The 15,422-nt window shown below is 51.6% G+C and overlaps 1 protein-coding gene across 3 annotated transcripts in view; it reads left to right on the top strand.

Moving 5' to 3' along the window:
• Positions 1–7,143: 7,143 nt before the first annotated feature.
• Positions 7,144–15,422, top strand: part of Heyl (hes related family bHLH transcription factor with YRPW motif like) — a 16,799-nt gene continuing 8,520 nt past the window's right edge. Inside the window, exons 1-3 of one of the 3 annotated variants that reach the window (XM_050161415.1) lie at positions 7,144–7,293; positions 13,637–13,703; positions 14,995–15,078. In XM_050161415.1, coding sequence (XP_050017372.1) covers positions 7,214–7,293; positions 13,637–13,703; positions 14,995–15,078 — 231 coding nt within the window. In that variant the 5' untranslated portion in view covers positions 7,144–7,213. Of the gene's footprint in view, positions 7,294–10,984; positions 11,304–12,506; positions 13,352–13,636; positions 13,704–14,994; positions 15,079–15,422 lie in introns of those variants that run through there. The other 2 variants (XM_050161417.1, XM_050161414.1) reach the window with 2 other exon arrangements.

Raw genomic sequence — 15,422 nt, 5'->3', positions numbered from 1 at the left:
GCTGCTTCACAGCACGCCACCACGGTCTCAGGGCCTCTCTGCTCCCTCCCACCTATCCCTCCAAGCTGGTTCTCCAGGAAATCTCTTGTCCCTCCAGCTGGGCTCAGCCTTGGTCTCCGAGAAGAGCTAAAGTGGCTTAGCCTTCCTGGGCCATTAACCCATGTCTGTCTACACTCAGGAGAGCACAGCACTGGGCAGTGTATTCTTAAAAGCCTCCATCACATAAGAAGGAGAAGTGTGGTTTCCCTGACAACACAGAGGACCTGGTAGGCTCCAATTCCAGCCATATCAGCTACTTCCCAAGGCCTTGGATCTCACCACCATTGGGCCTCCATATAAAAGCATCAGAGAAGGAGATTGGAGGCAAAGAAAAAGAGCCCTTGATTGAATTCTAACCCAGGTTCTACTACTGACTTTCCTGTTCTGGGCTGTTTTAACTCCGTTTGCACAGTGGGACTTTGATTTAATCTTAGTGGGGAAAGGCAGAAATGGCTGCTTTGCGGCTTTAAGCAATGACTTAATTTGGGGCCAGAAAGGTGGGATAACAAGTAAAGGCACCTGCTGCCAAGCCTGATGACCTGAGCTCATCCCTGGAACTTGTACGGTGAAAAGAATCAACTGCATGCTGTTCTTTGACCTCCAAACATGTGCATACTTGTACACACACACACACACACACACACACACCATAAAATGAAAAATGAAAGGGAGGAAAGAAGGAAGGAAGGAAGGAAGGAAGGAAGGAAGGAAGGAAGGAAGGAATGAATGAATGAATGAATCTGGGGATGTAGCTCAGTTTATAGAATACTTAACTAGCATACATAAAGCCCTGGGTTGTATCACCCACATAAAACAAGGTGTAGTGGCACACACCTATAATCTCATTACTTGAGAGGTGAAGGCAGGAGCACAATATATTCAAGGTCCTCTTCAGCTACACAGTGAGTTAAAGACCGGCCTGGGTGACATGAGCCCCTGCTCCCTTTACCACCACCACCACTCTCACTCCCCCTCAAAAGAAAAAGATTTAATTACGGTGGTAGGACTTAATTATTGTGGTGATGAACACCTGTAATCCCGGCTCTTAGGGATGCTGAGGAGGAAGGATAACAAGTCTGAAGCCAGCCGAGCTACACAGCAAAATTCGATCTGAAAAACAAAGAAGGACCAGATGAGAAAGCCCATCGATGGGAATCTACTTTCTTCCCATGGTACAGAGAAGGCCCAGGTCTAAGAGGAGCTGAGCAGCTTTCTGGGACCAAGTTAGGTCCAAGAGCCAGAAAATGAGCCACCCTGTCCTCATGTATGAGCATAGCAAGGACCAGGGTCTCCCTCTATCCCTGCCCCACACCCACGGCCATCAGACTTCAGGAAGCTCAGCTCTTCCCTGCCTCCCACAGTGTCCTGGTCCTGCTGACATCAGACACACATGGAAGAGAAATCTGTGAGATTCCAGAGGGGCCAGAGTGTGGGAACCAGGGCAGATGTTGCTGGCACTGCCCCAGGCTGAGACTAGTCCAGAGCCCCTGGGTGCTGCCAAGGGGGCTCTGGAATGTGTCTGGAGCCTCTGGCTTCCTCCATGGAAGGCTGTCCCTTAGGGCCTGGGAAAGCTGGGAGGTTCTGAAGGTCATCGCAGCTCTGAGCAGCCATTTCAGGACCGGGCTATTTCAGCATGGGAGTGGGGAGTGTTGGGGGTGGGGCTATCCAGCAGCAGGTCTGCGGGTCACTCTCAGGAAGCACCCCACATACAAAGACAATATGACCATCATGACCTCTGTAGTCCAGGGCTAAGAAAAGGGACTCAAGCCAGGATCATCCCCTGCATTATGCAGAAAAGGAACGGAGAGCATGTGTCTTTGTTCATGTGTGTATGTTATAGACAGACAAATAGACAAAGACAGATGGTCCCACTCTCATCCCCACCGGCCCCAGGGGAAGCTGTGCACCGCCTGTTCCACACATGTGGCTCTCAGCAGCTGCACATTCCGTCAGTGACCAGCTGTGGTGGCAGCTGTGGAGGTGGGGGTGAGTGCTGATGGGTCCCAGGAGGGCGGGGGGGGGGGGGGGCAGGAAGGGCCTGAGATGAGCAGGGGTTATGGGGTGAGACAAGGAAGCTCATAACATTCTCAGGCTGCACCACAGAGCAGAAAAGCAGCCGCTAGGAACCTGACATCTGGGCCTTGGCATAGAGCGTCTGGGGGAAGTCAGGGCAGCCCCAGAAAGCCCTAAGTATTGCTTGGCATATGAAGACTATACAGTGAGATACATGGGCCTGCATCTCAGGCAGGCCTTACGAGAGGCAGAATTTGGGAATGACCGTAAGAGGTGAAGCCAAGGGTGTGAGCGAATCACTTAGGGAGAGGATGGGTAGAAAAGGTGCACCCTCCGTACACCAGGCACTGTGCTGGGTCGCCCTCGTTTCGTGCCCACACATCTACAGCAATAAGAGCTTCAGCATGAGCCCACTTTATAAATGGGGAAAGTGAAGCATCATTGTGAGCACCAGTAGGTATTCCTGCCTCTCTGTGGATCCTAAGGCCTCAGACGCGAAGGAAGCAGCAAGGCACTGCAAAGGACCATATGGCCCTAAGACGCTATGGGCAAAGGGACCGTCCTGGTCGCGACTGTGCTGTCTTCCCAGTGGTCACAGCACGGTGTCCTCCACAGAGAAGGTGGAGATCTTCGGGGGCCCTCCTGCTTCTGTCTTATCACTAGACATTTAGCCACCATGTGCCAAACACCCGCTATGTGCCAGACTTGGCTAGACATCGGAGTTGACAGCAACCAAACCTAGCACAATTGCTGCTTTTATGGGGTTCCAAAGCAGTCCCCAAGGCAGACGTAAATTATTGCACAATTCTTAACTTACCAGCTGCTGTCAAAGCATCTCTCGCTCCTATTCATCCCCCCCATGGCGTGAGAGGCCACGTAGTCAGCCCAGCTGAGGTCTCTGCAAAGCTGGTGCCACGTATGGACACGGGGTGGTCCTTGCCAGCCAGCGAGCTACAACAGACAACACTCAAGTCCTCTCTCTGTAGCCGGCTCTCCTGCCTCAAACAGTCAGAGTTTGTCCTGGCAGGACGGCCCAGAAAGCTAGCATTTTTAAACGGCGCAGACTGGGCCACATCTGTCTGGTGGTCTGAGAGAAGATGGGGTTGACCTAGCATGACCTCAGGGATCAGCGCATAGTTACTGCACACCTATTGCCTGCTCTCTTAGTTAGGGTTTCTATTGCTGTGAAGACACACCCTGACCATGGCAACTCTCATAAAGGAGAACATTTAACTGAGGTGGTGGCTTACAGTTCCAGAGGTTCAGTCCATTATCATCATAGAAGCACAGCAGCTGGGAGCATGGCAGTATGCAGGCAGACACAGTGCGGGCTACATCTTGATCCGAAGGCAACAGGAAGTGGACTGAGACATTGAGCAAAGCTTAAGCAAGAGAGACCTCACAGCCCGCCCCCACAGTGACACCCTTCCTTCAACAAGGCCACACCTACTTCAACAAGGCCACACCTCCCAATAGTGCCACTCCCTATGAGCTTATGGGAGCCAATTCCATCCAAACTACCACACCTGCCCAACATGTCCCAGGTGTACACTTCAGCAGTAAACACAAGGCGCGTATTTCTGTCGTCACTCAGTTTACCTTCTTATGGGACATGGACAGTAAATAACTAGACATATATAATATTGTGTAGATTATATTGACGGCTACTGTGGGAAAGGGTTCACAGAGGTAGAAGGCCTAGACCGATGGGAGGCTAGAGGCTACGGGCACAGTCAGGAGAGTTCTCTCTAGGCATGCGACGCTTAAGCAAAGACCTGGATGGAATGAGAGCTGATAAGAGCTGACATGTGCAAGACTCCAGGAAGAAAACATCAGCATAGTCAGGGGCTCAGATTCATGGACAAGCATGGTGCACCAAGGGGGAGGAAGGCAGGAAGGCTGGAGCTGCTGCAGGAGCAAGGCAGGAACAGGCTGGGACGAAGCTAAGGAGATAGGGGCAAGTACTAATAGGTGGCTGTACCTCTGGTGCTCCCTGGACCATTCTGGAATAAATGCCAGTACTGCGTCCCTTCAGTCTTAAAGATGCTGAGGTTAGATGATGTGTTGTACACAATACCCCCTGCGGCAGCAGGGAAAGCAGCCGGTGTTTGGCTTAAGATGCGATGAGAAGCCTGTGGGTGCTACTGAGCGGGAGGTGACATGCTCTGATGACATTTTAAAGGATCACAACCACCAGGCAGTGGTGGTGCACTTCTTTAATCCCAGCCCTTGGGAGGCAGAAGCAGGCGGATCTCCGTGAGTTCGAGGCCAGCCTGCTCTACAAAGCGAATTCCAGGCCAGTCAGAGCCACACAGAGAACCCCTGTCACAACCACGTCCTGGCAGCCCTCTTTGGGCTCCTGCTGTGCCCTTTTAGTCCTCCTAGCCTTCTGAGTGTCATCATCTTCCTGGGCTACACCACTTGCTTGCAACCTGCTCAAGTGACTCCGAATTTACCAAAAGTAGCTGGGGTGTGATGGGAAGTAGCTAGGAGATGTCTTAGCCAGAGAAACTTTAGCCCTGTCCACTGGTTAGCCAGCTTCGAATGTTAGTAGTATGAAGGTTGAGCAGGAGGTGCTGAGTTAGCACAAGCCAATAAAAGCATCATGAGAACTACACATATATCTGAAGATATTCTAGCAATCACAGTGGAGGCAGAAACAAAAGCCAGGTAGCATGGCTTACACCTGTAATCTTGGCTCTCAGGAGGCTGAGGCAAGAGGCTCTTGAGTTCAACATCAGCCTGGAGTATGGGCTGGCATAAGAAAGAAGACAAAAGAATAGGGACATGAGGAGGGGAAGGAAAGGAAGAAGTGAGAGAAAATAGTTGGGTTTAAAAAAACAATTTTTTTTTTTTTAAACTACAAAAAAAATTCTTATCTAGAGAGATGGCTCGTCAGGTAAAGATGCTTGCCACCCATTCTGACAAGCTGAGCTGAAACCCTTGGACCTTCACGGTGGAAGGAGACGATGAACTCCGACAGTCAGTCCTCCGTTCTCCACAGGCACACCATGCATGCGTGCATGCATACATACATGCACACACTAGATAAATAGATAGTAGTAATATTTTTAAAAATTCTATTGTGTTTCACTCAAGAATCCAAGCCATTCCTGTTTCTAGTTCTTCAAAGCTGTGCATGGCTCAAGGTTGTTGTGTTGCTGGCCCAGAACTAAGCTCAGTGCTAGGTTGCAGCCTAACGTCTGAGAACTCTATAATAAAATATTATTATAGATAATAAAGCCTAGTTACTGGCCTCTGAGATCAAGCTGCCTGTGACATCCCAGCTCTTCTTCCTCTGCCTGTTGGCCATGGGCTGATTTACTCCGCCTCTGTCCTATCATTTGCAAAGGTGAGGAAATAATCACTATTGCTATTCGGTCCCTTGGGACCTTTCCTGGTACTGTGATAAGTACCCACAGTAAAGCAGTAAATAATAGACTCCGCCTCCAACCATTGGTCTACTCCCCTAGCTTTCAATAACTCCAAATTCTAGATCTCTTTTCTGAACCCTATACTCCCTATTTAATTGTGCAGTGGATTTTGAGGACCCGGGACATCTCTTGTGAACATGCCCACCACAGAGTCCTTACCTTCCCCTCTAAATTGATAGGGGCTAGCTTCCCTATATTGCTATAAAGATAGCTTCCCCGCCAACCTTTGCTGTCTCGGCCAATTACACGGAGCAAGTGTCTGCCTTTCCAGGAAACGCAGAGTGCATGGGCTGGGGAACCTCTCTACTGGTTGAGGTTTCCACAGCTTCACTGTGTGCCCCCAGAGAGAGTATTTGGAGCAGTAGAGTTGGTATGTGCGGCTGGGGAGGCCCGCAGGGCTTCCTGAAACTGGGTGTTTATGCCAGGGGGGGTCTGTACTACCTACCGTCTGTGTGCCTGGTTTCTGTAGTCGGCCAAGTGGTTGTGTGGGGGTCTGTACGGCAAGAGACCTGTCTTTCCCGTCAGGAAGTGTCTGCAAGCAGACATTACTATTGAGTGAAACTGCAGACATCTTCTGACGACCGACCCCAGTTCTCTAGACCAAAGACTTGCTTTCTTCTGTGTCCATCCCAGTGAGCAGGACGAAGGGCTACCCTCTGCACACGGTGTGTGTGTGTGTGTGTGTGTGTGTGTGTGTGTGTGTGTGTAGGGGGGGGGGGACTTCTCTGAGACAGTGACCTAGGACGATGGCAGCTGAATCTCCTCTCTAGGGACAGGAACTCTCACTGACTAAACAGCTTTGTCTGTTGTCAGACAGGCTCCCCCAGAAAGAGAAGCCCAAGGCTCCTTTCTTCTCTTCCTGAGGCCTGATAGGAAAGCTCTGTCATTAAGTGAACTGGGAACTGACTCCCAGGGACACCCCACCAACCACCGCACCTTCCCTACCTTCTACCTTCCTGCATTCCCTCCTAAAAGTCAGTCTTGGCCAAAGGTCTTGGCCACTGTAACGTATTCGGGATGTGGGGGCAGAAAAATCAGTAGTTCACAATCATCCTGTGTTACACCGCAAGTCCGAGGCCAGTCTGGGCTCTAGCAGACCCTGTCTTCTTCTCTCTAAACAGTATTTGACTGAGACCAGCCTTCTCAGCTGACTGGCAGCAGCTGTCCCTCTTGGAGTTCATCACAGACCTTTGAAGGGCACTCTGCCTTCCACTCCCACTTACTTTGGTTCTCTGCAGAAAGAATGGCTGAAAAATTACTGTTCAAGAGGTCACAGACACCCCCAGTAACCTTTCCAAACCTATCTGTCTGCCCTGGACCCCATGGAGCAGGAAGGTGCAGATCTGTCCCTCCCAAAGCTGAGGCACTGCAGAGCGAAGCCTGTCGCACATAAACTAGGGACAGATCCGGAGTCTGTCTGGGCTTCCCCCGTGGGGCCTCCCAGGGCACCTGCCCAAGGCCACCCAGCGCGCCAGTCCAGGCAGCGCCGGTGGAGCGGAGCCGGACCTCCCAGCGGCCGATGGGGGCGGTGACCGCCCGGGGCCTTCCCACGGTTCGGTGGCGCGTCACCGCGGGGGCGAGGGGGCGCCGGGGCGCTCTGGGCTGCGGTGCAGGAAAGGGCCCTGGGAAAGGGCGGTGTCGGCTCCCGGGCCGGGGCGGGGCTGGGGCGGGGCCCACCGACCAACTCCACGGATCGCAGGGCTGAGACCCCACTGCCAGCTCTCGCCATGAAGCGGCCCAGGGCGCCCAGTGGCTCGGATGGCGAGTCTGACGGAGCCATTGACGTGGGTCGGGAGAGCGACCTCAGGTAAGACAGGGTGGGGCTGAGGCCGTCTAGGGTGAGCGAGAGTCCAGCACACTCAGGTGTGCGCAGCAGCAAGCAGGTGTCAGCCAGGGTGCGGGGGTGTGTGCCGTGTCTCCTGTGTGTCCATAGCATCAGGGCGGTAGATTCCTGGGTACCCCGGGCCAGCTAGGGTTCAGGACGCTGGAATGGAAGTATGGAAGTAGAGTTCAGCTGGGGATATATTATGCCATTTGGCTACACCAGGGATGGATGCCCCTGGGAAGTTTTCCTGCAGATCTTAGAAAAGCTTAATAGACTAGATTCCACATTCTGTTGCCCTTAATTCCTTCCTTCCTTCCTTCCTTCCTTCCTTCCTTCCTTCCTTCCTTCCTTCCTTCCTTTTGTTTTTTGTTGTTGTTGTTTGTTTGTTTGCTTCTTTGTTTGTTTTTGTTTGTTTGTTTGTTTTTTGAGACAGGGTTTCCCTGTAGCTTTGGAGCAGCCTGTCCTGGAACTTACTCTTGTAGACCAGGCTGGCCTCGAACTCACAGAGATCCGCCTTTCTCTGCCTCCCGAGTCCCGGTGCCCCTAATCTATTTATTATGAAGACATATGTACTTTTCCAATTTACCCTTCTTTGGGAGCAGTTTCACATCGTGCACAAAAGAATGGGGGGGGATGTTTTTCCCTTTAAGCACCCTGAACGCGGTAATTTGGGTTTAGGTACAAAAAATATAAAAAATCATACCCAATTTGCAAGAGCCTAGACTCCAATCTCAGTGCCCTGTTAACCAAACCACCCAAATTGCCAGTGTTGTTCCACTTTTATTAAATGATCTGACCTTTAACCTGTGGAACAAACTGAACTTGTATAGTTCTTGCTACTTCCCAGCTCTGTGGCTCCATCAGCTTCAGTTTTCTGATCTGTAAAATGGGAATAAACAACAAAGCCGGCTCCGTAGGCTGGTAAAAGGCAAGTGGAAGGAGGAACGCCAAGTCCTTAGCAGCTCATGGTGAATGCTTAGTGTCAGGCTCACACTCTGAGTCTCCAAGCCCCTGCCACCCGGCCCACACGTGTCACCAAGTCACACAGAGCCTGCCTTTCTCTCCTTTCTCCTTTTCTCTCCTCCCCTTCTCCCCCCACTTCCTTATTCAATACCAGGGATTGGATCCAGAGCCGGGTGCATGCTACTCAAGTACCCTACCGCCATGCCGTTTTGAGCCTTTGGCTTCCCTGCCTGGGTCTGTTTCCGCTCTGGGGAAAGGATCAGAGTAGGAAGGACGAGAGAGCTACCGAAGTAGCTTATGTCCCTCGGTCTTCTCAACCTTGTCTCTCCTCACCATGCTTGTGCCCTGGCACATGAAACACACACATAGTTTTTTTTTTTTAAAGAGGCTATGACCAGGCATGAAGACACATGCCTTTAATTCTAGCACTTAGGGGGCAGAGACGGGCAGATTTCTATGGCTACTTTTCAAGATAGTAAGATGCTATCTCAAAAAAAAAAAAAAAAAACCCAATGGCAATAGATATCTCTCTCTCTCATCTCGCATGTTAGGGGAGTTATAATATAGTTCCTTATGTAAACCCTTTAAAGTTACTTAGCAGAAATGACTATTTATAGCAATAATTCTCAAGGCCAGCGCCTGCTATAATAGGGGGGAACCAGGACCCCATAGTGATGGAGAACAGAACAGCTCAAACTCAGGGCCGTTGGGTCTTCAAAGAGCAGCGAACAAAGTTGATGCCAGAGAGCTGAGATGAATCATAGCCGGCCTCTCTCCTTCATGAGTGTACAGCCTGGGCAGTACTGCCGAGGGCTACAGAGATTCTGGATTGGGTGGAACAAGAGTGTCAGCTGTGAGGACCCCCGAGTGGGGAGAGGCCACTCACAGCCAGGGACAATGATAATGGCTTCCTGATGACAGCGGCACTGTGGCTGAGGTGTAAAAGGTCACTGCAGGTTCTTTCCCCTTCATATCTATGTGTCATTTTAGCCAGAGCTCATTGTCAGAGACTGTTCCAGAAGACCAGACCCCTCCAAGGAGGGAAGGCAGCTGGACATCTGGCAGACTGACTTATAACATGCCTCTTTGTAGCACTTTCCAAAGGGCCCTCCCCCCAGCAGACATAAATGCTTCAATTCAGAGACCACTGAACGATGCCTGCTGTGGCCTAGACCCTGGGCTGGGCATCAGAGCCCAGATGTATCCTGCTCAGCCTCTGCCCTCGGGGAACTCTCAGGGAAGAAGAGCTTCATGTACAAAGAAAGCCAGATAAACAGTGGCAGGGGCCACAGGGCTGGGGCAGCCAGACTCTGGGGGTCAGAGGCAGTGCACAAATCCTCCACATTCAGAGCCGTGAGACCACAGGGGCAGGGTGTGTTCTGATGTCACCAAGGACATCTGTCTGGTGGGAGCGACCTGCTCCGTCCGTGGGAATCACCCACAGAACTCTTGTGTGAAGTCGGCCCCCTGAAACAGTCTGGATCTACACAGAATATGGCCTCTCTCTTACCCATCTTCAAATATTTCCTGAGCGCCTCCCATATGTCAGACTCAAAGTCAGGGTCTATGGGCTGTTCCTGTGTGATTTAAGGCACATGGTAGTCTTTGAAGTCAAAGAGACCTGAGTTTGACCCTCTCCACCATTTCCTTGTGTAAGTGAGTTTACTCTTTCCTGAACTACTGACGTTTTCTTTTTCTTTTTCTTTTTTTTTTTTTTTTGCTTTTTTAACAAAATGAGTGTATAACTATCTGCCTCTGAGGGTGAGCCTCGGATGGGGTTGTATCTGCATACGGCACATAGCTTCTTGCTTTGGCATGCGTAATTTCCAATGAATGTTGTCACATTGTGGGGAGGGTGCCACATTGACAAGATTCTCAACTCCGTATCTGTCGCACCCCTCCCCCTAAAACTGTTGTTTTTTTTTCCTAAGGTCTATTATGCAATGTATGAGACAAATGGCTACGTTCTGCTGTCTAGAGCAGAAAGTGCAGGCTACAAGGGAGACATGGTGGGAGGGTGAATGTTTGGAAGGCATTGGCAAGAGTTCTGAATTAAAAGCCGGTCGGTGTGGGGCTGGAGAGATGGCTCAGTGGGTGAAGAACATAGGCTGATCTTACAGGTTTGGGCATCATAATCCAAGTTCCTAGGGATCTGGTGCATTTTTACACAGACATACACGCAAGCAAAACACCCACACTATCTATCTATCTGTCTGTCTGTCTATCTATCTATCTATCTATCTATCTATCTATCTATCTATCTATCTATCTGTTTATCTATCTATCTATCTACACATAGAAAATATACATACATATATTTCTTTTTAAAAGGCAGTAGATGTAACTGGGATCCTGGATTTTCCTCTTACTTGCAGTGTGGCTGGTCAAAGGTCCTTTCCCTCTCTGAGCGTTCTCATTTTTACAAGCGGTCTAAGTTTTGTGTGACTGTCCATCCTTTGTCCAGCATTGATTGGAACACTGCCTTTGCTTGATACAAAATGAATGAAGTTATCTCCAAAGGTCCCACACAGGCGAGTTCCTAGGTGGAGTTGGGACTGGGGGTGTTCAGGACTGGCAGGAAGACCACTTAGAAAATGACATCACCTGAAGAGACTGCCCTAGGATCCTGTCTAGGGGCTGCAGGAAGCCCATGGAAACACTGGCATTTACCATCTCCTCCCTGGATCCATGAAGATCTGCCTAGACTCTCAGAGGAGAGGCTTCCAGCCCTCCTCCCACCGTCAGGGTCAGGGCCAGATCCCAGGCTGTGGTGAGCTCTGGCTGGGAGCCTTGAGGATAAGGGGATTGGAGGACTAGTCAGACAGACAGGAAGTCAGACTTAAGAAGGAAAACAATGCTGAATTGGAAGCCAGCAGATAGGTTCCCAGGCTGCTTTGCTCCTTTAGCAGCTGTGTGGGCTGGCCAAGCCACTTGGGCTCCCTGAGGCTCAGCATCCTCATCTGGAAAATGGACTTTTATAAAACCCAGAGAAGAGAGATTCTTGGTGGTGGTGCCAAGCAAACTGTAAGGTGAGATTTGCCTGGGAAATCTGGAGGAAGAGGCAGACCAGCTGGCAGGGGAGACTTGACCAGGAGGCTGGGGAAAGGTGGATGGTGCCCTTAGCCCTGAAGCTGGGTGTTGCCTGTCAACCTCTGACAGACGGTCCCTGAGGAGGGATCAGTCTGTGAGGCAGTGACGTGCACAAGGCTAACCCAATACCCAGAGAGATGCTTTATCCTGCCAGGGAAACAAAGACTGTATTTCTTATGTACCTTGGCTCTTAGAGCTTGTCCCCAGTGAACCAGGGAAGCTTTGTAAACAAACTGCCCTACAGATCTCAGGCCCTGGCTCACGGGGCTGGGCCTCCCAGGAGCTTTTGCAGGCCTCTTAGCGGCTCTGTTTGTCCAGATGTGCGGGTGAAAGATACGTCTTTTTCCAGATGTGGTTGGAACAAACCTGAAGCAATGTGCTATCTGGTCTCTCCTGAAGCTGCTTTTCTGTGAGGCATTGAGAATGACCGAACTTCAGATGCCACCAGGAGAGTCACATGGGCCGAAACCCTCCTGGGAAACTGCCTATGCCCTGTCCACAAAAGTGCAAAAGGCAGATTTCTATGGTGTTCATATTTATGGTCTCTGTGACGCTAAAGATAAGGGTGGGAGTTAAGAAATCCTATGAGATCTGCTGTGTCCCAAGCTTGTTGAGGACCTGAGCTATAACAGTGAGTGAAACGGGCAAGCCTCGTAACCTCATGGACCTGTCTGCTGGAGAGATGGACTTTAATTAAATAATCGTGCATGGATAAAACAGTAAGACAGCGTGTGGACACAGAAGTCTGGGAAAGTAAACAGCAGGGGCCATGTGACAGACTAGCAATTCAAAAGGGGGGCTCGGCTCCTAAAGGAGGTGGCAGTTGAGTGGCAATCTGAAGGTTGGCTGAAGTCGTCAGGCTGTGGTGAGGCGCTGAGGAGATGGACTGGACCAGAGATTTCTAGACTACAGAACACACACGCGGACGTAGGAGAGTTAGTGCATTCAGATTGGAGCGTGCAGAGCAAGAGACAGCTGAATCGAAGAGGTGACAGGAACCAGTTGGACCAACCAAAGGATGATGTTTTGGGGTCTTAAAAATATTGAGAAGCCACGGGGGGGGGGGGCGATTTAAGAAGGTTAAGATCAAGTGTGCATTTAAAATGCTCGCTCTGCTGGTAGTGGCAGGAAAAACAAGTGCACTGGGACCAAAGGAAGGTTCTTGTAAGCCTGTGGGTGAGAGACAGATGGCCATGGAGAACAACACACACACATGAAACTAGAAAAGGCTCAATCACAGAAAGCACCAGAGAACTAGAAGCTGGGGCAGCCCTTACTGAGATGGAGAACCTAGGTAGACAAGAAACAGGTGCCGGGCAAGCTCATGGGCTTCTGTTGAGATGTTTGTTGGGGTTCCAAAAAAGCAGGGGAGGCACCTTGCTCAAAGGTGTGAAGCGTAGCCTCAATAGGGTTGGGTCCTTGGTGCTCTCCAGGGAACCTTTGCCTTCTGCAAGGACAGCTGGAGCAAAAAGCCATTCAGAGGGGAAGCAATTGAGGTCTCTGGCCAAAAATCTGGACAGGAAACCCCTCTGCTGAATCTTTGTAATACTATTGGTGTTGGAGTAAACATCCATCATTCAGCCTGGGCTTCAAGAGGGAGCCACAGGCATAGGAGGCAGGGCGAGGATACTCGGCCTCGTGCCTCCTGGGAGGCCAGACCACTGTCCCCAAGCGTGCGAGAGGAGCCTGTGACCCAGATGCCGCCTCCACCTCGCCCCCGGCCGCGCCGCGTGGGAGGAGGCAGCAGCTGCGGGCCGGGCGGAGGGCGGGCGGCGGCGCTCCGGCCCGTGGGAAGCAGCGGCATCTGCGCTTTCCACGCTCCTTCCCAGCGGCTAGCTCTGAAATCCAACCCTCCCGGGCCGGCCTGGCGACCGCTGGCCCGCGCCCTCAGTCAACCCGCCCCTGGGATCGGGTTGCAGGACCCGAGAAAGAGCATCTCGGTTCGCGGTTCCCCCGACGGTCGGCCGTCCGCAAGGGCGGGCAAGGGGTAAGCGAGCTACCCACGTCCGCCAGAGGCTGACAGACAGGAAGCTAGGCGAGCACAGAGGATTTGGCACCAGACAAATGGGTTCCGGGGAGAAATGAGAGCAGGCGACCCCTTCGCATGCTCTGTGTCCCTTCCTGGTCTGGGAGACTAGAACCACCTGGGAGCCCTACTCCACCCACCATGCAATCAGGTCCTGGCCTGCTTCCAGCTGGGCCTTCTAGGTCAGCCTAGGCCAAGGAGATGGTCCCTCAGCTCTGAGAAACTAGCCTTTCTCTTTCTCTGCAGCCAGATGGCCAGACCGCTGACCACCCCCAGCCCTTCGCAGATGCAAGCCCGGAAGAAGCGCAGAGGGGTGAGTGAGCAACAGGCTTTGAGGAGCGCAGGCGGGGTTTGCACTGAATCCCAGGAGGCCTTGCCCATCATCCCAGCTGACTGGACAGGTTCAAGCCCAAGCTCTGCCCATTACAATCCTGGTGGCTGGGTATGCCACCGCCCCTCTAGTGTCTTGCTGCTGCTTCTTCTGAGTGACAGGGAGCACCTACCTCAAAAGACTGATTTGTACCCAGGTGGTGGTGGCACACACCTTTAATCCCAGCACTCTGGAGGCAGAGACAGGAGGATCTCTGTGAGGTCGAGGCCAGCCTGGTCTACAGAGGGAGTTCCAGAACAGGCTCCAAAGCTACAGAGAAACCCTGTCTCGAAAAACCAAAAACAATAATAAAAATAATGCCCTTTAACCCCTGCCTCAACCTCCCAAACGCTGGGATTGCAGGCATGTGCTACCTGGTTTTTGCAGTCCTGAGGATTTAGTTCAGGCCTCATACATGCTAAAGGCAAGCACGCTACCAACTGAGTAAATCCCTAGCCCACCAAGGGCAGTTCTGAAGACTGAGTGCATTCCTGTAAACTCTGCTGAACACCTGACAACGGACCATTAATACTCTGGTTGTAGTCTCCCCTCTACCCAGAACTTCGTCCTCTTTGTGTGGATCAGGGAGGTGCAGAGGGGAGCCCCCCGCTAGCAGCTCTCTATCGTACCCCACCCCTCCTTGTCCTGGGGATCCAGAGGCCTGGGATCTGGCAGGAGCCAGCCATTCATTTACTCACCAGAAGACTTAGGCAAATCGTTTTTCCCTACCTCGTATTCTGCCTCTAAGAAGTGATGGATTATAATTTCTACCCATCTATGAGGTTTCTGTTGCCAGAATTGTGGGGAAGACAGAGAGAGTGTGAATGAAGGCCTCTGCAGTTGGAGAGAACAAGACCCAGCATTCTTCAGGGGTTCTCATGATCCAGAAACAGGAGGGCTAACTCTGGCCCGGCGGGGTCTCCCAGGTCTACACCGGTGCTGAGGCTGGTGCCCCCTGCTGCTAGGCAGTGCCCTGCTTTACCTATGGGGAAGGCCGTCCCTCCAGACCAGGACAAGAGGCCTCAGTGCCAGTGCCAGCTCTGTACTTTCACTGTGCGACATTAAGCAAATTATTGTCATCCTGAACTCTCGTTCTCATCCTCCATAAATAAGGAATAGATTTATCCCCCAGGGGAAAAATATCTCTCTGGGGAGAATGTGAGTCAGTGTCCGCAGGGCGCACTGGAAAGTGTGATGAAATGCCTTCAGGGAACACCATGTCACTGGTTTTCAGATCATAGAGAAACGGCGCCGAGACCGCATCAACAGCAGCCTTTCCGAATTGCGACGCTTGGTGCCCACGGCCTTTGAGAAACAGGTATGTGACATTGCTGATTGGGTAGGAGGCAGGGTGCGGTTCCCATGGTAGCGCTTACAGCCGGCAGAGCTGTGATCATTTATAAATAGCTGTCCCTAGGGTGTGGGCACTTGTTGAAGATCTGAGTTCAAATCCACAGCAGCCATGTAAAAGTCCAACATGGCTATGCACACCTGTAGCTCCAGCACTGGGAGGCAGAGACAGGCAGATTCTAGGAGCCAAGACAGTGAGGACTTGGGTTCAGTCTAGGTCTCCCATTGTGGGAGGAGAGAGATGGCTCTAGCAAGCTGACTTCTGAGCTACACACACACACACACACACACACACACACACACACACACACG

The sequence above is a fragment of the Alexandromys fortis genome, unplaced genomic scaffold (genome assembly GCF_014885135.2).
Source record: "Alexandromys fortis isolate MF-2015 unplaced genomic scaffold, M_Fortis_MF-2015_v1.1 scaffold_122, whole genome shotgun sequence".
NCBI lineage: Eukaryota > Metazoa > Chordata > Mammalia > Rodentia > Cricetidae > Alexandromys > Alexandromys fortis.
Note: the sequence above shows the minus strand (reverse complement) of the source record. Positions and strands in the feature narration are given on the sequence as shown.